This window comes from Sciurus carolinensis, chromosome 11 (genome assembly GCF_902686445.1).
Source record: "Sciurus carolinensis chromosome 11, mSciCar1.2, whole genome shotgun sequence".
Classification (NCBI taxonomy): domain Eukaryota; kingdom Metazoa; phylum Chordata; class Mammalia; order Rodentia; family Sciuridae; genus Sciurus; species Sciurus carolinensis.
In genome coordinates this window covers 16,543,765-16,571,019 of record NC_062223.1, presented here as the reverse complement: position 1 = coordinate 16,571,019, position 27,255 = coordinate 16,543,765, and the positions used below count along the sequence as shown (strand labels likewise).

The 27,255-nt window shown below is 35.9% G+C and overlaps 1 protein-coding gene across 1 annotated transcript; it reads right to left on the bottom strand.

The window, feature by feature from the left end:
• Positions 1 to 5,512: 5,512 nt before the first annotated feature.
• Positions 5,513 to 6,436, bottom strand: LOC124959749 (olfactory receptor 5B2-like). The gene has a single exon (XM_047518100.1). The coding sequence runs from the start codon at positions 6,434 to 6,436 to the stop codon at positions 5,513 to 5,515; it is 924 nt and encodes a 307-aa protein (XP_047374056.1).
• Positions 6,437 to 27,255: the final 20,819 nt, after the last annotated feature.

Genomic DNA, 27,255 nt, shown 5'->3' with positions numbered 1-27,255 from the left:
AGGAGACTATCTACAGCTCCTGATCTGACTGTCCTAGGGAAGAAGCAATTAAACTATTTGTGGAGATCAAACTGATTAGCTTGAAGACCACATTATACATAGAGCCTTTGGTTATTTTTCACATAAACATAAAAGTATAATTAAATCAAGTAAATTAATTATTAAAAAGGAAATAAGGAAAGATTATAAAAGGAACCTCAAAAATAAATTTAAAAGCAAGTATAATTGAATTTTTTCATAACCTCAGTACTTTCACTACACAGTTTTCAAAATGCATAAAATATTAATTATATCACTATGTTTATGGGCACAAAATATATAAAGATGCAATTTGTGACAAAAATTTCATAAGGCAGCAAGGTGCAGCTGTAGAGAAGGTATTTGAATACCGCTAGATATTCTTTGGCATAACCCAGACATGAGCTCCAACACTCTCTTACATTTTGAACATGCATGCCCCCCTGCATGTTTGTACTTATCTACCCCTATAATCCCTTAATCCTATTTCCTATAGTGTGTGTGTGAACACATAATTTTTTCAATTAGTTTGATTGTATGGATTTGTATTATTCCTTCTATTATTCTGATTGGAGAGTACCAAATTTTTGGTACTAAAATTTGTTCTAAAGAAACAGGATTTTAAGGATGAGTTTTCTGGTTTGGTTCTGGAGTCTCTGGAATGGACTCCTAAAGTGATCACTTTCAAAACACAAGTCTATTTTGGGTGGTAAAGAGAGCATGGTAATCCACGTTATGTTCTCACCATAGAGATACACAAAATGTCACCCTTGACACTTCTAATAAAATACTGAAAGCAAAGATCTGAGTAACTATGTGCTATCATTCAAGTGTGTATGTCCACTCAAAATTCATTATGGTGGAACCAAAGATCCAGTGTGCTCACATAAGTCACAGGGCCCTTAGGAGGAGACTAAGTCTGTTTGGAAGTGAATAAGCTTTGTTCCCAAGGTTGGATTAGTATGCTTATAGAAAGACTTGACAAAAACTTCTAGGACTCTTCCTTTCTGAATCACTATATGAGGACACAGCATTTTCCTGTTCCATCACTTGAGATGGTAACAGAATTACTTTACTCCCTCTCACCATGGGAAATGATAGCAAAGAGGTGACTTATGAGGAACAGGACATCACCAGACTCCAAATCTCCTGCCATCCTCATCTAGGACCTCCCATCCATGAGAGTTATACAATAATAGATTTTCATTTCTTATAAATGATCACATTTAAGTAATGTTGCTATAGCAACACAAATGGTCTAAGACACCAGGTTTGTGATACTTTTGAACTAAAGAGAATACTGAAATTGCTAGTTATTCCTAATGTTGATAGAGAAAGTGGAAGAAAATCACATGAGCTCAGGATTTTGAATTACCATTCTTAACACTAAATAAAATACCTGGATGCTTCTAAACCTGTCCTAAAAGAGGCTCATGTCCTACATCCACTGTGCTGAGACTACTGGGACAAATTCAATCCTGTGAGTAGCTAATTGAAATAAAAGCAAAATTCCTTGCCTAGCAGTTTGTCTACAATAAAAGTTGAAATATTATTTGTGAGAGTATATTATCTTGAAAACTGGCAGGGAGATATTCAGAATGACCCTGATGAAGCTGGAGATATCGACCCCCTAAATTCTGATGAGTCCACTTTGTAAGTAGAATTAACTTTTCTAACCCTAACAGAAACAACTCTATACTCCGTCTGAGGGAACTAATCCTGCATTGCTCACAGAAATTTTAATAGGCTGCTCTGATGCAGTAGACCTGCCAGACAAGAATGAGTCTCCTTAGGACCCATCCCCATTTCTCTTTACTTCTAGTTCTCAAGTCCTAGAAATCTACTAAACATATAATATTATACATATATTATATATAAGGAGGTGTGTTCACCCGCAAATAAACTACCACAGTTTTCTAATTCATACACTAAGAAATCTTGTGCACACACATGGGAAGATAAATAAATGATGTGGACTTTGTAAAAGAAGAGAAAGCTAAATCAGGCCAAAATAACTAATATAGGCCCACAAATAATAGATCCTGCATTAAATTTTGTGTTTCAAGAAATTAGAAGGGTCTCATACAAGCTGTTTATTTGACTGATGCATTAACAAAATGTATTGAACCCTATGTGAACTAAAAATTCCTGGCACACTTTGACTTAGTGTACGTTAAGAAATTAAAAGTCTACTGGAAACTGGACTTAGAGTGGACTTATTATTTTAAACCTACTTAACCACCATGGATGGTGAGAACAATATTCTTTTTACCACAACTGAGAGAAATAATTTTTTGAGGGGAGCCCAAGAGGCTTTGGAGAACTCTATGATTACACTTCTCTGCAGGACAAATCAAAAACTAGGAAACGATGTTACTGAATTGGGAGACTTTAAAATAACGCGAGTGATTGAATCCTGGTGTGGTTGGGGCCAACTACCAGCTCTCAACAGGCAAAACAAAGATGGGCGTGATTTCCATAATGAACAGCAGATTCAAAACGGAAGTAAGAATAACATGACTTAGGCAATCATAGCATTGACTAGATCACCACAGAGTTTAGGGAAGTGAAATGAAAACTAAGCATATAAATTCTAATTAGATATGTATGGGCAGAAATTTTAGGTGAAGTGAAAAAATCTTCCTGCACTGTAAGACACACAGTCAGAGGCTGTATATCAACTTCTACAGTCCAGTGAGTTTATATGCAAAGGTCCCAAAGTAGTCAAATATTGCCCTGCTGATCTATCTGCTAGCTGTCTCCCAAAGATCATTGTCTTCAATGATCTTTTACCAAGATAACTGGTAATCTTGTAGAAAGTACAAGATTTTTGAACTCCTCGACAATGTGTATTAACTACCCCTACTGGAAGACCACACACAAAAACCGCAGTGTGGCATACCAGTAAGAGTAAAGCTACCTGGAGGTCAGGTTATCACTGGAATTTAAGGTCAGGTCCCACTCACACTTGGCCCAGTGGAACTGCAATTCCATTCTGTGGTTTTTGCCACAGTTCCAAAGTTCATCTTTGGAATAGTTATACTCTGTAGCCTCATAATCTCTGACTGTGAAGTGATGGCTATTAGGAGGATAAAGATCAAGTAGAAACCATTGGAATGGCCTCTCTTTTGGAAATAGTAAACCAGAAACAATACTAGATTTCTTGAAGGATTACAGAGAGCAGGGTCTCCATCAAGGACGTATAAGATGTGTGAGTGCTAAATCACACACAGAACCAGCAACTTAGCTACTGATCATTAAAGAATAAGAGTGAGTAGACAGATGGACAATGGAGAATAACAGTGAATTAGAGTGAGATTAATCAGATTTGGAAGCCAATTGCAACTACCATTCCTGATGTGCATTCATAGTTACTTGTATCTAGGATGCAACTATTTGATTCATCATTTTTTCTTTTACTCCTGCAAATGAAGACCACCAGAAACAATTAGTTTTTACTTGGAAAGAACAGATCTATGCCATCAATGCTCTACATCAGTGGTATTTCATCTCCTCAGGCAGATGTGGTAATTTAAAGCTCAGGGATCTTGAGAAGATTTCCTTTCTAAACACCATACTGACCCATTCCATTAACCTTATTTTGTGTTTGGACCTAGTGAGCAAGTAATATCAAACATGCTAGGATTATTAGGAAGGCATTTCCAAGCCAAAAAGAGGGATGAAATGTAAGAAATTCAGAAACGTTTTATCTCAAAGGGCATGCTAGGGATTCAGTGCTGGGGGATATATAGATATATCCCTTGTAAGTAAAGCAAGAGCAATGTGTCTGCTTGTCTTCACACCAAGCAAGGGCACCTCACCTGCTGATCCTCTTTGAATTTTGTAAAAAATCTACTCTTTCTTTTTGTATGTAACACATAGTAGGTAGAGATTCACAGGGTCTGTGAAAAATGAAGGGATCAAGAGACAGTTTCTATAATGTAATGAAAGTAAATACTTTATAAAGGAGCACAGGAGAGGGCACATGACAGGGTCCTGTTCAGAAAAGTTCTGAATGGATCGAGTATTCCTCACAGGGAACAGAGAGTGCAAAGCCCTGAGGCAGATGCATGATTGGACTTGTGAAAAAGCAGCAAAGGAATAAATGAATATGGAATGTGGGACAAGACTAGAGAAGTGCCATCCATCAGAGAATATAACTTCAATTAATAAAGAATGGATGGGCAGCATTAAGTATCTCTAAGCTTCTGCAGAAAAATGACAATAATATTGGTTCCCAGGATACATTTTAAGTAATTTGAAAACTCATAGTAATACGTGAATATATTAAAAGTGCTTATATTTTTCCTCTATATTTTTGGTAATCAGGTGATTTTTTCATTTTGAAAATTAGCTCGTGTTGGCTGTACAAAATGTCTCAAACAGAAATGCTAATTGGCTTGAGGTGCCTGATTCATGTTTGTTTAGTTATAAGTTTAAAGAATCACGTTTTCACTTTATAAGAGATCATGTTTTTTCTCAAATGAGGACTTTTAGTGTAGTTTAGAAAGAAAAAAATATTAGATATATATTTGCATTTAATATTCTAATTAAATATTAAATTATGATTTTTAAAACCTCGTTTTTTAGTCAAGGTTCTCCAGTGAAACAGGATCAATTGTGTGTGTGTGTGTGTGTGTGTATATATATATATATATATATATATGGAGATTTATTATGAATATATATAAACTCATGTGATTATAGAAGTTAAGACTCCCCCATGAGGTTCTGTCTGAAAGCTGGAGAACCAGGAACACTGAGGAGAGGGAGACAAGATACATCCACTCTGTGTCTGGGAGACCAGGAACCTGAGAGCCAGTAACTCTGAGGTCCAGAGTGAGAAATATGAGGCCTAAATGCAAGGAGAAAAGGAGAGCAAGAGAGAGAGAATCCGTCCTTTAATGCCATTTTCTTGTATTCAAATGAGCTCTTCATGTATTGAATGATGGTCACTCACACTGAGGATGAAGTCCTTCATTAAGTCTGCTGATTCAGACAGTACTTCCTTTTTGGAAACATGCCCACAAACAACTAGAAAATGTTTTACTGATGATCTGGATATTCCTAATCCAGTCAGATAAATACAAAAATGTAATCCCCCTCCCAGACACACAACAATTAATTCTGCAAATTCATCACAGACATGTGACACATGCATGTATATTTCCATTCACTGACTTTTTATGCAGTTATTTTACACACATTCATAGGGACATGGGTGGAAATAATTAGATGGAAAATGACTGAATAATCAATATCTCCAAAAAGGTTCTCACAAGAAAATGCCAAGATATCATGCACATTCTCATGTAGGGATTGTGTTTCTAGATGTGTTTCCTTTTCTCCAGATAAAAGACTTTTGCAGATGTAAAGGTATCATTGCAGTAATTTGAATTTAGTGTGAGTTTTCATATATGACAAATTACATGAAAAAGATCTGAATTGGTACAGGTATTATAAATCCCAAAATTTAAAATGAAAATCCTAAAAATTATTTTCCTTTCAAAATGATCTTTGTGAATGCACTCTTGACCTCCTTGTTCCTCAGGCTATACACCACAGGGTTCAACATGGGAATCACAATAGTGTAGAATACAGAGGCAATTTTGTCTGTGTCCATGGAGTGGCTGGAGCTGGGCTGTAGGTACATGAAGATTAGAGTCCCATAGAAAATGGAGACTGCAGTGAAGTGGGAGGCACAGGTGGACAGAGCCTTCTGATGTCCTGCACCAGAGTGCATCTTTAGGATACTGATAAAAATGAATGCATAAGATATCCAGATTACTAGGAGAGCAAAAAAGATATTGAAGGTGGCTGCATAAATTAGAACCAGCTCACTAACATGTCCATCAGAGCAAGAGAGAGCCATGACTGCTGGAATATCACAGAAAAAATGATGGACCACATTGGATAGACAGAAGGAGAGACTGAATATGTTCCCAGTGTAGATGGAGGCATTCAGGAAACCACAGACATAGCAGGTTATGACCAGATATGCACACACGTTTGTTTTCATGGTGGTGGTGTAGTGCAGGGGCTTGCACACTGCTGCATAGCAATCATAGGCCATTGAGGTTAAGAGGTAATTTTCTGCAGTAACGAAACCTGTAATAAAGAACATCTGAGCAGCACAAGCATTGTAGGAGATGACCTCATTTCCAAGAAGGAGTCCTCCCATGACCATGGGAGTGACAGCTGAAGAGTAACCAAAGTCCACCAGAGACAGGTTGCCAAGGAAGAAGTACATGGGAGTGTGGAGACGGGAGTCCAAGACAATCAACAGGATCATCCCCAGGTTCCCAACCAGAGTGATGGTGTAGATGAGCAGGAACATCAGAAAGAGGGGAAGCTGCAGACCTGGGTCACTGGTCAGTCCCAGCAGGATGAACTCTGTCATTTCTGTCCTATTCTCCATCAGTGTTGTTTGAGAATCACTAGATCTTCTATAGTCATGAGAAAGAAAGGAAAAAAAAAATGACAAAGGAATTCAACTGAATGGGAAAATGTAAGTGCAAGATATTCTTTCATTGTGGCAACAGTTTGTACTTTGAGATTCTCCAGAAAAATAATGGACTTGACTACCAAATTTAGTACTTTAAACATGTACAGTGCTATATACTTTTTAATATAAGAAATAATAATGGATCATGTACCTAATTCTAAATTGGTGTAAATGAATCTATCTTCTAGTTCACTTCTCCTGAGCTCAGTGAAAGCTGACACTTGCATGTTGCTCACTTGTCAAGAAGTGCTGTAGACACTTCAGATGTGTGGACACACTCTCCTCTCAAGAATGAGTTTGCTTGTTATATTCATGTAAATTATTCACCAAAAGAAGTTGAGTCATTATTCGTAGTACAAGTATTAATTGACAATCTCTGCTCTGGACTTATGCCAACATTTAACCCATGCCAAGTGATTCCTCTATCTAATAGTCTAAACTGAATTTAAATAAAAAAAATTTTACTAAATTTACAACTGCCTTTTTTTTTCTCTTCTGGTTCAAACTCAGGGTTTGAGATTTCACAGTGAACTGAGTCGTTGATTCTGTGGTTATTTCATCTTATTCATTTAGTGTTTTTCTCTCCTCACTGGGGGCAAAAGAAACAAGAAAAAAAAATCCAAAACAAAAACAAACAAACAAACCAAGAACCTAGAATAGTGAAATGATCCCTTTTTCAATGAAAAATGACCTGAAATGAATTAACAAGATCTGAATTCCATTTCCACCTTTCCCCCATATCTCAGTCTCATGCTTATTATCACCAGCCCTTCTACACACATTGACTGTGATGGCAGAAAATAGACTTTTGACTATGTTGAAGAAGGGTTTGTCTCTTATACTAGCCTCTCTATGAATGTTAGATGTGGTGGGGCAACCGGCATGGTGGGAGCGTGTTTGACCTGCAGAGGGAATTGTGAGAGAAGTCATATCATCTCCTGGAGCAGAGAGAGAGCTTAGATTTCTGAAGAGTTTCACATCAGACTTACCACCGATCACACAGAAGTCACTGGGCCCAGATCAGCTCACCTGAGATCCTGTTTCCATCTGCAAGGTGGCAGTAATGAGACTTGCTTTGTGAAAGTAATATTAGAAGAAAGTCATGAGACCTACCTGTGAGGATTATAGAAGGTAATAACCAAAGGACAATAAATCACTGGGTTTGCAGCACAGCCTCATGGGTGCTAGCCATTGTGTTGTTTTTGGGTTGGGATCATGTCTTTATATGGGTTTGACCAGCATGCATGATGAGTCTGGAGTTTGGGTTGAAACTTCTCTCCACAAATGGCCCTTGCTTCTGTACTGGACCAGTGAGATTCTCTGCCCTCCAGTGTTTCTCAGGCTGTCTTTACTCCAACCATATAAATACTGCTACTACAATATCATGTGGGCCAATCTTACTAGAAATTTCTTCCTTGAAATACATATTTTAGCTATTTAGTCTATTATCTTTTTAATTGCCAAACTTGTTTTTTTTATTTTTCATTTGTTCTAATTTGTTGTACATGATAGTAGAATACATTTAGACATTTTTAATAATATTTATTTACTTAATTAATTTTTTTGTAGGTGAACACGATACCTTTATTTTATGTTTTTGTGGTGCTGAGAATCAAACTCAGGGCCTCATGTATGCTAGGAGAGCACACTACCACTGAGTCACAACCCCAGCTCCCGTATTTATACATTTCGAGAGATCATACATAAATGGGATGTAATCTCTCATTTTTCTGATTATACATATTGAAGGATCACATCAGTCATGCAGTCATATATGTACATGAGGTAATAATGTCTGTTTCACTTTACTAGCATTCCTACCCCAAACCCCTTCCCTCCCTTCACTCCCCTTTACCTAATATAAAGTAACTCTATTCTTCCCTATCTCCCCCTTATTGTGAATTAGCATATGCATACCAGAGAAAACATTCAGCAATGAAAAATGGTGTAACCATTATGGAAAGCAGTGTGGAGATTCCTCAGAAAATTTGGAATAGAACCACCATTTGACCCAGTTATCCCACTCCTTGGCTTATACCCAAAGAGTCTATAATTCTTAAAACTCATTCTTTCTCTCACACTGTCATTCCATAGCTACATCACACAGACCCAGGGTTGAAAATTCCCAGTTTATGTACTGTCCCTAGCTCACTTAATGATCTCTTTTGGTAGCAAGATCAATGCTGTACAATATTTTAATGGAATATATACTTGTATAGTAACCATATTTTCAATTTCTTTACATGAATTAAAATCTTTTAAAGGATATTCATCCAAAACTAACTAGTATTACCATTTTTCTCCTCAGACTTTGATAGCTTCAGTTTATAAGTCTGCTCCATGAAGATATTTTGTTTGAAAATGTTAACAAACACGATCACTTCTATAATGTACTATATTCTACAGCAAATGATAAGAGATTTACATATAAATTATGCTTGTGTGCACAAGTGCAAGGTAGTTAGCATATAATACAATTCTTACTTTTTCAATAAGTACACTGAAGGTTTGAGAAGTTACGTGATGCTCTAAAATTTTGTGCCTGTTATGACACTCAAGATTCACAGGGGCTGGGGAGATAGCTCATTTGGTAGAGTGCTTGCCTTGCAAGCACAAGGCCCTGGGTTCAATCCCCAGCACTGCAAAAAAAAAAAAAAAAAAAAAAAAAAAAAAAAAGATTCACAATTAAAGCCAGGTCCCCAAGAATAAGCCTGAGACTATGGTGATAGATCCCAAATGAAGTTCAGAGCTGTTTAATTCCTCTAGAACTTTAAAGAAGGACCATTTTATTGTTCTGGGTTGTTTGTTTTTTAACCTCTGATGAAATCCAAGTGTATAGTGATCGAGATAGTGTTACACTTAGCCTCCCAAAGCATTGTCTATCTTGCTTGCCTGCATTGTGGGATATGAATTGTCCTATAAATCACTAAAATCCTTAGGATAGATATTTGACATTCATACCTGAATTCACTCACCATTTTAGATGTAGCTTGAAAGTGTTCCTTTTTCATAAGTATCTCATGGTAGATAGAGTTGTCTAGTCGCTTACTATGTCTACTTCTTTTGCATAATTACATTTCCAACTAAAATGTTCATGTGTTGTAAAAGTTTGTCAGTTTGCTAGAAAAGTAGAAGGAGTCAATTCAGAAGAGTCAGTCTGAAAAACAATATCATCAATGGAATATCGCATACATGCAATTAGAGGATGTGTCTCTCTCAAGTCCTGGTCCATAGGTTCTGACTTCTCTAAGGGAGGGAAAGAATGGAGAAGACATTGACATGGATCAGGTTCTGCATTTACCCTTAACTTTTTCTGCTCCTTTGGAAGGTCCACTTACCTCCTCCTTATGGGTAAAATAAACATAAAAGATTGTTTCTCCGACACAATTCATGGCTAATATCTGTAAATAACAAGAGAAGTCTGTAACACATGCTGTGAAGGGGTCATCATTTAAAAGTCAGCAGATGTGATTTGAATCTGTTTGTTTCTTTTTATTAGTGCAGGGTAGTTATTATACTCAAGAGTCGGTTCCTTTGGACCTGTTCATAAACGCAAATAATAGTTTGCTTTATTTTCATTCCCAGCACTTCCATGTACCCTCCTTTCTTTCTTCCTGCTGATCCCCTTTCTCTTCTGTTCTTCCTTCTGTTTACTTATTGCTTTTTTAATCTATACACGATAATCATACATAAAAGAAGAATTCATTCTGATATATTCAGACATGCACAGAGCACAATTTGGTCAATTTCCTTTCACATTTCCTTCCTTTTCCCACTCCTCCTCCCTCCCCTTCCTCTACTCCACTGTTCTCCCTTCTATTTGCTAGAGATTCCCCCTTTTTAATTCCTTCTTTCATTCTTGCTTCCCCATGTGAAACATTCAACCAAGTTTGGTTTATTTCACTTAATGTGACTTTTACTTTTGAGTTTTTCTCCTGACTGTGGTTGACAGTCATAGCAAATCCTCAGGTCAGAAGAAGTCCTGAGGATGATGACCAGAGGACAAAATGGTGCCCGGTGGCTATGGCATACCAAAGATGGTGTATTCCTCTTGAGTCTTTGGGATTTCATGGGCAAATACATAAAGATCTGGAAAGAAATTATGGGGATTTGGAGATCTCTGGAGATTTCTCCTGTGAGAATAACTATACTTCCTGATCCTACTTTACCAAGGAAGAAGCAATTAAACTGCCTGTAGGGACCAAGCTGGTTAGTACATTTTTATTTTGCATTTATTTTTAACTGATAAATGATAATATAAAATTTTAGATCTTAAATTAAGTACTATGAGATGTTTCTATGTGTGCATGTGTTGTATAATTTTAAAATCAGGTCAAACATACCTGTCTCTTCAAATGTTCATCATTTTCCTGTGCTAAAACTTTAGTATTTCTTTCTTCTGCCATCATGACATGCACAGTACGTGTTGTCTATGTTCACTTTATTATGTAATGCACACCAGAACTTCTTGCTCCTCTGTAACTGTAAATTAATGCCCAATGGTCACACTTTCCCCATCTCTTCTTCCTACCTACTGTCCCCAGCTTCTGGTAACCACTATTCAATTCTCAACTTCGATGAGATCAAATTTTCAACTTTCCACCTATGGGGGAGAACATAAATATCTTTGAAGCCTGGTTTATTTCATTTAACACAATGACCCTTGGTTCAGTCACAAATGACAGGAGTCCATTCTCTTTTATGACTGACTAGTATCCTTGTTGTGTATGTGCCACGTTTTCTTTATCTGTCTCATTTGATGGACACTCAGGTTGCTTCCATCCCTTAGCTACTGTCCATGGTGCTGCAGGCACAGGAGGGCGGACATCTCTTTGACATGCAGATTCCATTTCCTGGGGATTCCTTCTCAGCAGGGAGATTGCAGGATCATGTGGTCGTTCTAGTCTGCATTTCATAAGGACTCTCCATACAGCTTTGCATCCTGGCTGGCTAATGTCATTCCCAGCAACACTGAACAGGAGTCCCTTCTCCAGAACCTGTGGTTTTAATTAGCATTTCCCTGATGATTAGTGATTTTGAGGATTTGTGTGTGTGTGTGCGTGTGTGTGTACTGCTTGACCATTTGTATCTTCTTTTTTTCAGAAATATCAATTTAGGTCTATTTTACACTTTTTGATAAGGTTATTTGTCCTTCCTTCTTTCCTACATTCCTCCTCTCCCCCTTTCCCTCTTTCCTCTCTTTGTTTTTTCAATTATATTTTCTTTTTCTTTCCTCTTGAAATCTGAATTTGCTTCTCACTTCTCATATCAACTCCCTTTCAAGTGTACAGTTTTCAAATATCTCCTTCCATTTCCAGTGTGTCTCTTCAGTCTGTTTATTGCTTTCTTTGTGCATAGTAACTTTTTTTATGATTGCATTTTAAATTTTCTAACTACTTTTACATGACAGTAGAAGGCACTTATTCATTTTTACAGATAATACAAAAATGGAGTACAATTTCTCATTTTTCTGATATACATATTGTAGGATCACATTGGTCATGCAGTCATAGGTATATGAGGTAATAAAATCTGTTTCACTCTATTATCCTTCCTACCCCAATAGCCCAAACGTTTTACTTGGATGTAATCTCCTTTGTCTATTTTGCTTATGTTTCCTGTGCATTGAGAGTCTTCTCCAATAAACATCTTTGCCCATTTCAATACATCGAAGCATTTCCCCTATTTTTTTTCCCAAGTAGTTTGATAGTTTCAGGAATTTCATCTAAATAGTTAATGCATCTTAAATTGATTTTGAAAACACTGAGAAGTCCTGGTCTGGCTTCACCATTGTGCATGTAGATAAACAAATTTTCCAGTACCATGTATTGAAAAAACTGCTTTCCCCAGTGAGTGATCTGAGCACCACTGTGTCTGTAGATGTGTGGGTTTACTTCTAGACTATTTTGTTCCACCAGTATACATGCCTGCATTTATTACTACACTGAGTACCAAAGTTCTGCAGTTTATTTCCCAGTCAGGTAATTTAAGGTTTTCTGCTCCACTCTTTGTGGTTCTCGATGGTTTTGTCTATCTGGGTTTTATTCTGGTTCCCTAAAACTTTTAGAATTGATTTTCCTAGTTCTTTGAAGAATGCAATTGGTATTTTGAAAAGAATTGCATTGAATCTGTGGACTGCTTTGGGTAAAACAGACATTTTAACAATACGATTTCTTCCAATCCTTCACATAAAATGTTTCTTGAATTTTCTGTCCTGTTTTTCATCAGTGTTTTATAATTTTCATTCTAAAGAAAAAATTCTTTGTTTTAATTTACTTCTGGGTATTTTATTTTGTAATTATTGTGAATGAAATTGTTTTATTTTTCCTTAACATTTCCATTTATTTTTATTTGTTCCTTTTTGTTGCACATGACATATTATGACTTATTATACATACATAGAGTACAACTTCCCTTTCTTCTGGTTGTGTACTCATATTTGAACATAGGAAAGTCATATACAATTCATTCTAGCTTGTTCCTCTTCCTTTTCCTCCTCCCTTCCCTTCATTCCCTTTGTCTAATCCAATGAACTTGGATTGAGAGTTAGCATTCACATATCTGCAAGAACACTTGGCCTTTGCTTTTTTGGTGTTGGCTTATTTCACTTAGCATGATATTCTCCAGTTCCATTTATCAGCAAATGCCATAATTTCATTCTTTCTAAAGGCTGTGTAATATTCCATGGTGTATATATAACACATTTTCTTTATCCATTCATCTGTTGAAGGGCCCCTAGCCTAGTTCCATAATTAAGCTTTTGTGAATTGAGCTGCTATAAACATTAATGTAACTGCATCACTATAGTATGCTGATTTTAAGTCCTTTGGGTATAAACAGAGGAGTGGGATAGCTGGGTTGAATGGTAGTTCCATTCCAGGTTTTCTGAGGAATCTCCATACTGCTTTCCATAGTGGTTGCATCAATTTGCGATGTGTGAGTGTACCTTTGTCCACACATCTTCACCAACATTTATTGTTATTTGTGTTCTTCATAATTGCCATTCTGACCAGACTGAGATGGAATCTGTATGTCAATTATATGGAATAATGAGTCTCACTGGGCACATTCATACATGCACAGAACATATTTTGATAATTTCAAATCCAATTATCTTCTTTAGCTTCCATTCCACTATGGCCCTGATCCCCTTCTTATTTTACAATTGTCTCCCTCTACTTTCTACTTTTTTTTTTTTCTGTCTAGGTCTGACATATGGGAGAAAACACACTATAACTGTCTTTCTGACTCTGGTTTACTTTTAGTTGACAGGACAATCTCCAGTTCCATCCATTTTCCTGAAAATGTCATGATCGAATTCTTCTACATAGCAAAGTGATCTTTTGGGTGTGTGTGTGTATGTGTGTATACATGTGTGTGTATGTATGTGTGTATACATGTGTGTGTATGTGTGTGTATACATGTGTGTGTGTATGTGTGTATACGTGTGTGTATGTATGTGTGTATACATGTGTGTATGCATGTGTGTATACATGTGTGTATGTGTGTATACATGTGCGTGTGTGTGTGTGTATACACACAATATTTTATATTTTAAGACACAGTCTCACTGAGTTGCCCAGGCTCACCTTGAACTTGTGATCTTCTCACCTTAGACTCCCACATAGCTGGGATCATGAGTATGTGCTACCACACCTGGCATGTCATTTTGATGGAAGATGATCTGAATCTGGACATGGATTTCTGTGATATGGCCTATTAACAGAATCAGTTCTGCTACCTACAAACATGGGAGGCTGTCCCATTTTCTAGTCTCTTCTTCAATTTCTTTCTTCATTGTTCTGTAATCTCACTATAGAAGTCTTTTAGCTCCTTGGTTAGGTTTGTTTCTGTAAACTATTGTCAAAGGAATTATTTTCTTGATTTATCTCTCATCAGGTTCATTATTGGTGTATAGAAAACCTATTTTTGGATGAAATATTCTGCAGATGCTTATTCCATTCATTGATCTGGAGTATAGATGAACTCAGAAGTAACTTTGTTGACTTTATGTCTGCATGATCTATCAACTAAAGAGAATGATGTATTACAGTCACTATTATTATATAATGATTTTGTATTCTGCTTTGCTCAACTTGTTTATCAGATCGAAATGTCTCTCACTGAAGTCCTTAAGGTCTTGTAAGTTTAAGATCACATCATCTACAAACTGGGTTTTAGCTTTCTTCCTTTCCTATTTGTATCCCTTTTAGTTCTTTCTGTTTCTAATTTCTCTGGCTAAAATTTCAAATACCATGTTGAATAGAACTGGTGAGAGTAGGTAACCTTGTCTTCTACCTGAGTTTAGAGGAAAAGCTTTCAGTTTTTCCCCTATACAGAAGAATTGTTTTGTTACATACACTTTATTGCTTCAAGGTAGGTTCTTCCAAACCTAGTTTCGTCAAGATTTTATCATAAAGGATGTTGAATTTTGTTGAAGATTTTTGTATATCTTTTAAGATGATCATTTGATTTTTATCCTTGATTCTATTTCTGTGGTATATGTACTTACTGGGTTGCATATATACCACCCTTGTGGTCCTAGAATGAAACAAAATTTAATGTGTTGTTGAATTCAGTTTTAAAGTATTTTACTGAGGATTTTTGCATGCATGTTCATTAATCATGTTGATCTGCAATTTTCTCTTTTGTTTTACCCTTACCAGTTTTGGTATCAGGCTGATTCAGACTTTTTAGAATGAGTGTTGAAACATCCCTTACCTTTCTATTTCTTCAAATAGTTTGAGAACATTGGTATTAGTTCTGTTTTAAAGATCTTGTAAAATTTAGCTGTAAGTCCATCTAATCCTGGATTTACCTTGTTGGGAGACTATTTATTACTCATCCAACTTCATTGCTTGTTATTACTCTATTTAGGTTTTTTTATATCTTGTTGGTTCTATTTTAGTAGATCATATGTGTCTAGAATTTTAATCATATCCTCTAGATTTTCTCATTTATTGGAATACAAGTTTTGAAAATAGTCCTCATGATCCTTAGCATTTCAGAACTGTTTTAATATTTTTTCCTCAAAAATTTTATTAGTTTGAATTTTTTCTGATTCTTTTTATTAAATTGTCTAAGTTTATATCAATTTTGTTTCTTTTAAAGGAAAAAACTCTTTGCTTCATTAATCCTATGCGTCATTCTTTTTTTAAATTAATTTTTTTATTTTTACAGACTGCATTTCAATTCATTGTACACAAATGGGCTACATCTTTTCATTTTATGGTTGTGAATGATGTAGTTTCATACCATTTGTGTAATCATACGTGTACATAGTGTAATGATGTCTGTCTCATTCCACAATTTTTCATACCCCACTCCTCCCTCTCATTTCCCTTTATGTAATCTAAATTTCCTCCATTCTTCTCTCACCCCCAGCTCCCCCACTCCCATTATATATCATCATCCACTTATCAGGGAAAACATAATTCATTGGTTTTTGGGGATTGGCTTATTTCACTTAGCATGATATTCTTCAATTCCATCCATTTATCTGCAAATGTCATAATATTACTCTTCTTTGTGGCAGAATACTATTCCATTGTGCATATATACCACAGTTTCTTTATCCATTCATTGATTGAAGGGCACCTAGGTTGGTTCCACAATCTAGCTTTTCCTCAAGCACTTCAGATAGAGTATTAATCTCCAAAATTTATAAAGAACTTACAAAACTTTACACCAAAAATACAAAGAACCCAATCAATAAGTTGGTCAAGGAATTGGACAGATACTTTACAGAAGAAGATATACAGGCAATTAATAAATATATGAAAAAGTGTTCAACATCCCTAGTAATTAGAGAAATGCAAATTAAAACAATTCTAAGAGTTCATCTTACGCCAATTAGAATGGCTATTATCCAGAACACAAGCAATAATAGATGTTGGCATGGATGTGGGGAAAAAGGCACACTTTTACACTGCTGGTGGAGTTGAAAATTAGTGCAGCCACTCTGGAAAGCAGTGTGGAGAATCCTCAGAAAACTTAGAACAACCCACCTTTGGATTCTGTTATCCCACTCCTCGGTTTAAAAGGACTTAAAATTAGCACACTGTAGTAACACAGCCACATCAATGTCCATGCATCATTCTTTTAGTCTTTATTTCATTAAATGCAGCTCCACTCTTTATTATTTCTTTACTTCTCTTGGTTTAGGGTTCTTGTTTTTCTAAGATATTGAACTATATCATTAGATTATTTATCTCTAATTTTAATGTATGCACTCACAACTATAAAATTCCCTCTTAGAACAGCCTTTGCTATATCCCACAAACCCTGACATATAATGCTTCCATTTATATTTTACCTTCTATTCATATTTAAAAACTCCCTATTTTTGATGACCCACTGATCATTCAAAAATGTATTATTCAATCTCCATATTTGTATAGTATTTCTAATTTCATTCTGTTGTAATATGATAAGATGTAAGAAATCGGTTTTTTTTTTTTTTGTATTTGTTATGACTTATTCTATGGCCTAAAATAAGATGTATTTTGAAGACAATTCCATGAGCTGCTGAAAAGAATGTGTATTCTGATGTTGAATGGAATTCCTGTAACCACCTGCTCAGTCATTTGATCTGTAATACTATAGTTTATCTTGCTGTTTCTGCTTTCTACCTTTGGTCCCACTACCAGTCAGTGGGCCTGTTTTGATATTTATTTAATATTTTATTCAATATTTTTATTACTGATCCCATATCATTCCTTTTATTGAATGCGTCAGATTTTCTGTTTTTTCACATTTGGCTTGTGTATATATCTAGGAGTGTGTCCATTTCTCTAAGTTATGAGATTTGTTTGCAAATAATTGTTCCTGATACTCTCTGTCTTTGTATTTCTGTGGTGTCAATTGCGATATCACCCTTTTCCCTTCTTTCTTATTTATTTGAATCTTCTCACTCTTTTTATTAGTTATTCTAGCTAAAGATTTGTCGAAGAACCAGCTTTTCATTCTGCTGATCTTTTGCATTGTATTTTTGTATTGATTTCATGTATTTCTCCTCTGATCCTCATTGGTTCTTTCTTCTGCTTTCTGATTTGGTTTGTCATCATTTTTCGAATTTCTTTAAATTCGAAGGGTTGTTTATTTGAGGTCCTTTTTAGTGTGAAAAAAAATTTTTTTTATTACAAACATTCCTCTAAATTCTTCTTTTGTTGTATCCCATAGGTTTTGGTATTGTGATTCTCCATTTTCATTTATTTCAAAAATTTGTCAAATTTCCACCTTGATTTCTTTCTTCCCCTCACTGTTAGTCAAAAGTAGGCTGTTTAACCTTCATATATTTGTATCATCTTCAAAGATTTTGTTGATTTTCATTTCCTTTTCATTGCATTGTGGTCAGAAAAGATATTTAATGTGACTTCAATTTAAAAAAAGATTGGTAAGTCTTGGTTCTGTGGCATATGATATGATCTATCCAGGAGAATGTTTCTTAAGATTGTTCTGTAGCTGCTTGATGTAGGTTTTGGATGGAATGTTCTGCATCCATATACTTGATTTATTTGGTCTAGGGTGTGTTTAAGTCTGCTGTGTTCTTTGCTTATAATCTGTCTGGATGACATGACTATTGTTGAAAGTAGGCTGCTAAAGTCCCCACGTATTACTCTATGAGAGTCTATATTTCCCTTAAGGTCAATAGGTTTATTTTAATATACAAAAGCAAGAAAACTGATGAAAGTAAACACATAGGTAAATTTAAAAACGAGTATTATTGTATTTTTGTTTGTAACATCTTCATTTTTCCTACACAGCATGAAAAAATTCATAAAATTAATTCCAAACTCATGTTAGTAATAAAAAATACACTAAATACTTTTTGACAAAAGCATTATTATTTTCAGGATATAACTATATAAGAGTAAAGAAATTATGTACCATTGAAGCTTCTTTGGAAATACTAAAACTGGGCAATGATCATCTCTCCCAGGGCTTGAGCATAATTCCCAGTTGCAGATTTGAACTTCTGTGATTCATAATCACACGATCAAATTCCTTATAGTATACATGTATCATGTACATATGTGTAGAAAGTGTGTGTGTGTGTGTGTGTGTATTCTATTAGTTCTGATCATCGTGGGAATCTGGCCCAACCGAATTTTAGTAGTAAAATTGTTTCTAGAAGAATAAACTCTTAAGAATTAGCTTTCCAATCTGGTTTGTAGGTTTCTAGAATTGGGTCTCTAACTGCTGAGCCCAAATGTCAGTATAGTCCATAGTAAAGAGAGCTTGGGAGTTTATATTATCTAGGAATAAAGATACACAAGTATCACCCATAAAACACTAAAATTAAGAATCTAAATAGGATGGGCTCTTCGAATGTGTGTATGCACCCAAATTCTGTGGCTAAAAGTTCGATGTTATGATATTAAGATGTGAATCCTTTAAGAAGTGACTAGGTAAATATTGGGTGATTAAGCCACATCCCTAGGATAAGTGCAGTGCCCTGTGAAAGGGAACCAGGGAAGTGCTCGACCTTTTCAGCTTCTTTGCCTTCCACAGAGAGAACGCAGGCCTCTGCTGTCCTGTCTTGTGAGAATGCAGCTGCCTTCCTCTCTAACCTTCTGTGTCAGTCTTCTTCACATCACCATGAGTGAAACACCTGACAAGAACAACCTAGAAGAGGGAAAGTTTATTTTGGCTCATGACTCCAGAGGTTAAGTCCATGGTGGACTGACTCTATTGTTCTGGGTCCATGAGGCAGCTACATCATGGTGGAAGGGCTTGGCAGAGGGGAGCTACTCAGGACACAATGGCCAGGAAACAGAAGAGAGAAAGGGTTTTAGGGAGATGAACCCATCCAGGGTCTACCACAGTGGCCCCCCTCTTCTAGTCATCCCCCCCCAACATCCCTGCCTACAGGTACCACCTGGTCCATTCAGACTAGGATGAAATGAGGAGGCTACAGCTCTCACAACCCCGTCATTTCACCAGTGAACATTCCTGTCTTAACACAGGAGTTTCTGGGGGAAACTTCATATCCAAACCGTAACATCTTCACACCATGTAAAATTTTAGCAAAAGTTTGCCTTATGAGGAACCAGACCTCTCCAGGAATTAAATTTCTTTGCAACTAGATTACAGATTTTCCACCCTTCAAAAATGTAGATGAAAGAATTCCAATTCCTTGTAAAAGATCACATAAAAGGCATTTTGTGAGAGCAGTACAAACAAACTAAGATACCATCTCTATGATTCTTTTGAAATTTTTGTCAAACTATTGAATATGATGAAATTGAATAGTTATTCCTCATGTTACTAGAGAAAGTACAGGAAAAGTATGAAGAGTTCATGTATTTAAATTATGACCTTGACTGAACAAATAGTCTGTGATCTTCCTTGTATGTCCTGAAAGACACCCTTATGCCCTGTAGCTGGAGTGCTGAGATCTTTGAAGCCAAGGCAATTCTGTGAGTGGTTGACACAAGAAACAAATTGAACTTCTGGAAAAGCAGTTTATCTACGATAATGGTGATGGTATGGATTGTGAAGAAATGGGATCCTGAAATCTGGAATGGAGATATGTGGGAGGACCCTAGTGATGCTGGAGACATTGACTCCCTACCTTCTCATAGTCTTTATTATAGGAGAATTAGTCTTCTTTCTAGTGTAGCATTAACCTCTACATGTTGTCTGAGGGGATTAAGCCTACACTAAGGGACGTTTAATGGAAACATACATTGTCCAGGGAAATTTTAAAAGGCTACCCTGAATCAGTAGCCCTCAAAGACAGGATGATTCTCTTCAGAACCCATATCACTACTTTTTGCTCTGAATCTCTAATTAGTACCAAGTCCCACAAGGTCATTCAATGGTATATTGTAAATGAAGAGTTATACAATTTCCAGAAGAGGTATTGTGTTTTATAATTACACAGAAGGAAATCTTGGCCATCTGGATGGGATTAGATACCAAAATTATGGACTTTGTGAAGGGGAGAGAAAGCTGGATTGGGTACAGTTGAACTCAAAGCTTTATTCATTTTTTGATTCATTTGATAAATATTTGTTGAGAATCTACAATGAAATAGACATGTGTTCAATTACTGATGATCATGTTTAACCACAAAAAATAAAGTCACTGCCATCATGGAAATTACATTCTAGTTGGGCAAGGTAAATAAGAAATGAGTTAACAAATACAGCCGGCAAGGGTTCACAAGGTCTATGAAGAATGATGCAGGATAAGGGGACAGTCCATGTGGTGAGTGGAAAATGAGTGTTTTAAACAAGTGGGCAGGTGAGGAGACACGAGGTGCTAACATTTCAGAAAAGATTGGAATGGATTAAGGGCATTTCTCATGGGAATGGAAAGTTCAAAGCACTGAGGCATGAACATAATTGAAGTTGTGAAAAGTGAGCAAGGAGATAAGTGAGTGCAGACTGGGGTAAAAGATTAGGGAAGTTGCAATAGACAGTAGAACTCAGAATAAAGACTGGATGGGAAACAAACAATTCCAAGGCATTTGCATAAAGAAAAATGTATGGTATTATTGGTTCTGCATAGTAATTTTTAACTAATCTGAAAAATGTATTTATAAATATAGTAAAACTGCTTTTATTTGTCTTCCATATTTTTAGTAATCTAGTTATTTCATCCCTTTGAAAATTAGTACATGAGAATGTTGGTTGTACAAAATGTCTTAGTCCAACAGGCATATTAATTCATTTGAGGTGCAAGATTTATGTATCTCTAAAACCTTCAATGAAAACACATACTCTGATTTAATAGTACATCATTGTTTTATGAGGAATCTTAGAAGAGTAGAGAAATGAAAAAATATGATACAAATTTTTATTTTAATATTCAAATTGAACATTAAATTATTATTACTAATCGCTGCTCTATTATTCAGGGTTATCCTGAAACAGAGTCAACAGCATATATTGATAGATAAGAGATTTGTTATGGATATGGGCTCATGTGTTTATGGAAGCCAAGAAGGACTTTGTTGTTCTGTCTGCAAGTGGGAGAACCAGGAGGGCTGAGAAAATGGGGTCAAGGTGTCTCTAGTGAATGTCTGGGAGACCAAGGTCCTGAGAACCAGTATCTCTGAAGTACAAAGTGAGAGACATGGATGCCTCAGTTTAAGGGAAAAGAGAAACAGAGAGAGAGAAATTGATTTTCCTTTTCATATCTTTCTATGGGATATCCCTGATTGAAAATGGTTAAGGAACTTCCACTCAGTGATCAGTTCTTTGGGCAGTACATATAGTACATTTTGTTTGGAAGAAGAAATAGCCAAGTACAAAATAATATACCAATTCCCAGGCTTTAGGATGTGGTTTGTTAGTGGAGTAAGAGATGAGAGAAATATGATTGAAATATTGATAAGAAAGAAACTTGGAGGTGAGTTCTGTGGACAGACCTTCCAAATAAATGAAAACCTGGAACATATTAGGCCTACTGCCAATGTCCATGAAAAGGGTATTTACAGACTGGGCAGATTTAATAATCAAGTGGGCAGGATAATTCATTCTGTGGATACCTGTCAGCCTCTCAGCCATCACTTCTGCTATTGTACCATGGGATAATGACCAAAGTTCTCTCAGTGGTAGAGTTGGATCTTTATGAATAGGAAGTATATACAAGCATTTGGTTTGATTTCCTCAAACCAAAGATGGCCTGACAGCCATTGCTGAATGCTGAATCTACCAGCAGCTGAGAGCAACCCTGAGTACATGACATAGCACCATGCTTGAAGTGATCGGCCAGTTATCTGGTAGAAAGTTAATTTCTTGAATCATGTCCATCATCAGAGGCTAGCATTTTGTTAATACTAGAAAAGACACCATGTATTAAACTTTGCCTTTTGTACTTAATACTTCTATCAGAACTACCATTCGTGAATTATAGAAAGCCATACAAACACCACCATGGTATTCCACACAGTAATGATTTTGACCAAATAATTCATTTAACAGAAAAGAAGTGGGGAAATGGCTGCAGAATCCTGGACTTTACTAGTGAATTATGTCTCCCATCATCCTGAAGCAGTTGACTTGAAACAATGGCTTAAAGACTTTTGAAGTCTCAGTTATAATTTCAACTGGTGCAATATTTTGAAATACAGCAAAGTTCTCCAGGAGGCTGTATAAACTCTGAATCAGTCAAAACATGGTTCTTTTTCTCTAATTGCCAGGATTTATGGTTCCAGGACTCAATGGGTGGAAATGGGAGTGATATCAATGATTGGAGGAATATTTGACCAGGAGATACACAAGGTGGCTGTTGAATTATAAGTTTGCTGCATATCACCTCTGGGTCAGCCACCAAAGAAAAGCAATATGAAAAAGCAAGGGAACACACCATCCCAAACAAACAAGAATGACTCAACAGATTTACAGTTCTGGTTTACAGTTCTGGTTTCAATTTATCCTGGCTAATGTGCAGACACTAGACTATTATTTCATAATAGAAGATAATATCTCAAATACAAGAGATACTTTGGAGTCTATTATTATTATTCTCAATGATTAAGTGCAATGAAAGACTATAGCAACTCAATTCATGATGGGTTATGAATGTCCCAGACACTTTCAGAGAAGAGATTTAGATTAACCCATCAAGTAGAGACCCATGGCCAACAAAATTTCTTGCTGAATACAAAGGGAGTAAAAAAAGTGGATAGTGGAAGTAGGTACTATGACTACTAGTTATGGAAACATAACCAGTGGAAGAAATAAACATTGTCATTATCATGAGTAATTTCCTCATTTTTAATGAATGTACACGTTTATCAAAATGTATTCTCTTCCCTCACTTATGACATTATCATGAACCATTGAATGTGTTGGCTTCAGATCACAGAATTTGTTATAGTTTTTATGTAGGAATGGCCGCATGTGTTATGCAATGCCTCAGTGTTCAGTGGTGAAAAGACTGGATTACGTCGGCTATAACCTCATCAGTGGATTAATCCATTTAGTGGATTAATAATTTGAATGAACTTTTAGTTGGTAACTGTGGGTAGATGGACACAGCTGGAGGAGGCAGATTTTGGGGTTGTGCCCTTGGGGACTATGTCATGACCCTGTCCCGTTCCTGTCATTCTTTCTCTACTTCCCAACTGGTATAAACTGCGAAACTTTCCTCTGTCACACCTGCCATGGTATTCTGACTCACTTCAATCCCAGAGCAATAAAGTTGACTGACCATGGACTGAACCTCTGAAACCATAAGCCTAAAATCTTGTTAGGTGTTTTAGTCACAGCTACAAAAAGCTAACACATTATTAAAGTCCTATACTGTTAACTTTAGATATGGGATGTGAAGAATAGGAGTGAACGTTATCCAATTGCTTTGTATCCTCTAATATGGAAAGATCCATATGTTTGGGGTTGTACTCAGGACAGTAATATTTTACATAGATGAATTCCTTTGCTATTATTTTTCAGATTAAGTATGTTGTAAAGTGATGTGTGTATGTACTAAGTGGATAAAGGATAGACGATTGTTGTGTTATTTTTATTTGCCAATTTGGTAGGCAATTTGGTAGAAAGATCTGGATTGTATCCCACAGGCAGGTATGTTGAAGGTTTGATTCCCAGTTGATGGAGATATTGGGCGGTGGTGGAAACTTTAGGAGGTGGGGCCTACTTTGAAGAGGTGGGTCACTTGGCGCATCCTTTGAATCATTTATTCTTCCACAGTCTCTTCCCCGTCTTTGCACCCTGGCTGCATGGGGTGAGCAGCTTTGCTCCACCGAGTCCTTCCACCATGATGCACTGCCTCTCCACAGGATCAGAAACACTAGAGAGAGCCACACATGGACCAAAACCCTGAAACCATGAGCCAAAAAATCTTTCCTTCTTTAAGTTGATTTTCTCAGGTATTATGTCACAAAGAAAACAAAGCTGGAAAAAAACGTAGGTGTTTTTACAAAATATTAACATTTAAACAAGTGAGCACTGGGTGAGGCAAATTGACTTCAATAATACAGATGAGCATCACCCCATACACTGATGACCTGAATATAGCACCAACACCAGCTCTCTGCATGACAGAGGACTCTCCAATAGAGCACCTTTGGACTGATTGCACAGTTTGCTCTTGGGTCTCATGCTGTGACCCCAGACTTGTGAACTATTGCACTGTCAGTCATTCCTGGCTCTTTACCAGGAGGTCACACTACCTATTACATTCACCAGTCTCCATGGTAGCTAGATTCAATTTCTGATAGTAGAACTTCCTGTCTCTTGGTCTCTGTCTCTCCTATCTCATTCTCTGTATTATATTTACACAAGCACACACAGACACACAGAACTTAGTAGTTCTGTTTCTATGGAGAATGCTGAATAATAAACCACTAAGAAAATTAATTGTAAAGGGGATAAGAATAAAATTCATACAACAAACAAATAATGAGTTAACACAAAAGGAAGATGTAAAAGAAGAATCAAGGAACAAAATTCACAAGACATACAAAAGCAAATGTCAAAATTACCAAAGTAAGTTCTTTTCTACAATTAATTGCTTAATTATTTGTGAATAAACCCTAAAAACATTCACAAAATGAAATTAATGTTAAGAAAACATGATTAAGCTGTTTAATGTTTACAAAAGACCAATGTTCATTCAAAGCCACGATTAGGATGAAAGTGAAAGTATGCAAAACATTCTATATTCTATACTACTTATAACCAAATGAGATTATTATTAGACAAGTGAATGGTGAGTCAAAAATTGTTAAAAGAGGAAATAAAGATATATATTGATAGAAGGGTCAATTGAAAAAGATAATATACTTTTTAAAAGATGGTGTATTCTCACAACAGAAACTCAAAAATTTATGAAGATAACACTACCAAAATTAAAGGTAGAAATGAAAGTTCTACGTGAGAGGAATTCCTCAATATAATAAGGAACAGAAAAGTTAGAGAGAAAATTAGTAAGAAGAAGAGAATGTGAATCACATAATCCAACAAGTGTTAACAAGAATAGTGAATTCTCAGTTGTGGATGAAACATTCCCTAGAATAAACCACATATTAGACCAAGCAGCAGTCTCAATAAATTTACAAAGATCAAAATCATATAAAGTATTTTTGCCAACCACAATGCAATTGTTATAGATGTCAATAACAAGGAATCTTTGAATATTCATATATATGAAGAACAAAAAAAGTCAATGAGTAAACATAGATTAATGGAGATATTCTGAAATAGTTTGAGAAAAATAAAATAAAATCACAACATAACAAAATATTTAGTAGTTAGCAACAGTACTGGTTATAGGAAATCTATAACTGTAAATGTGAATATTAGAAAAAGACAAATTACCCCAAGGGAATAACCTAACTTTAAACTTTAAGGACCTAATATTAAAAATTGTGACTTAAACTGAAAGTGTCAGAAGGAAGAAAATAAAAATTAAAATAGTGATTCTCTTTTAAAAAGAAAGAAGAAGAAGAAGATAGAAGAAGAATGGAGAAAACTAATGAGCAAAAGCTGAAACTGTGGAAAGGTTATCCTAACAGACAAAATTTTCTAGACCATAATAAAAAGTAGAGAAAATCCAATTACTAAATCACAAATGAATGTGAGGACAGAGCTACTTACCTTATGGAAATAAGAATGATTATAGCTGAATTGAATACTGTACACTAATATATTGGATAATATAGGTAAAATAAAAATTATTGGAATGATATGCACTACCAAAACTGACTCCAAAGAAAGAGAAAATCTAAATACAACTATCACTGGGAAGAAATTGAATTAATAACAAGTAATCTTCCAAAAGTGAAAATTCCCAGAAATAGATGGTTTTATTTTTCGTGTCTCCCCAATTCACATACAATAGTAATTTGTGATTATGATGAGAAGAAGACAGGTGTGAGTTTGTATAAGTTTCACATAGCTGCTGTAACAAACGACTGCAAATGTTGAGTCTTACAACAACTCATATTGATTCTTCTACAGTCCTGGAAATTAGAAGTCTGAGATCAATCTCATGGAACTCAAATCAAAAGTGTCAGAGTCATTGTCCCTTATGATCTCTAGAGCACATTCTATTTCTTGCCCCTTTCATCCTCTCGTGCCTACTACATCCCATGACTTCCAGTTCCACTATATCATTCTTGCTTGAGCGGTCACATTGCTGACTCCACTTTTGTATGTAATGAAATCCTTCAGACTTCCATTTATGAAGATATATGGGATTGACTTGGAGGTCCAAGGACATTCCTGATGATCTCTCACTTTTGAAATCCTTTACCTAATCATATCTGCAGTCTGTGTAGGCCCAGAGATTAATATTGAAAAATTTTGGAAATTAGCATGTGAATATTTTGGGGCCACTATTGCCTGTCAGAGTTTGATATATAAGTTAGACATTGTGCTACCTGTGAAATTTTTCCATAATCCCGATATTATTCTATTATTCAATAGTCATTAAAACAATAATTTGAAGTGCATTCAATGGGATAAATATCACTATATATGCAGAAATGAATGTTTGTCTCCACCAGTACCAGCATGACCATCTTTATACATTCAGTCCCAGTGATGTTGAGGACCCTACTGCATTGTGATAAAAAATTACTTATGCAGGCACATTCCTTTGCTTAAGTTTTAATAATATTGAACTCCCTCAGAGTCAAAGCTAAAAGCATGAACAGAGTACTTGTACTCAAATTTTGATTGTATCTTATGTGATGAACAGAAAGTGACATTTTATAAAGTGATCAGGGATGGACAGTATGACAGGTAACATTTCTA

Bases quoted from the DNA above. Each gene is read 5' to 3' on its own strand.
- LOC124959749 (XM_047518100.1), bottom strand. From the start codon at position 6,436: ATGGAGAATAGGACAGAAATGACAGAGTTCATCCTGCTGGGACTGACC.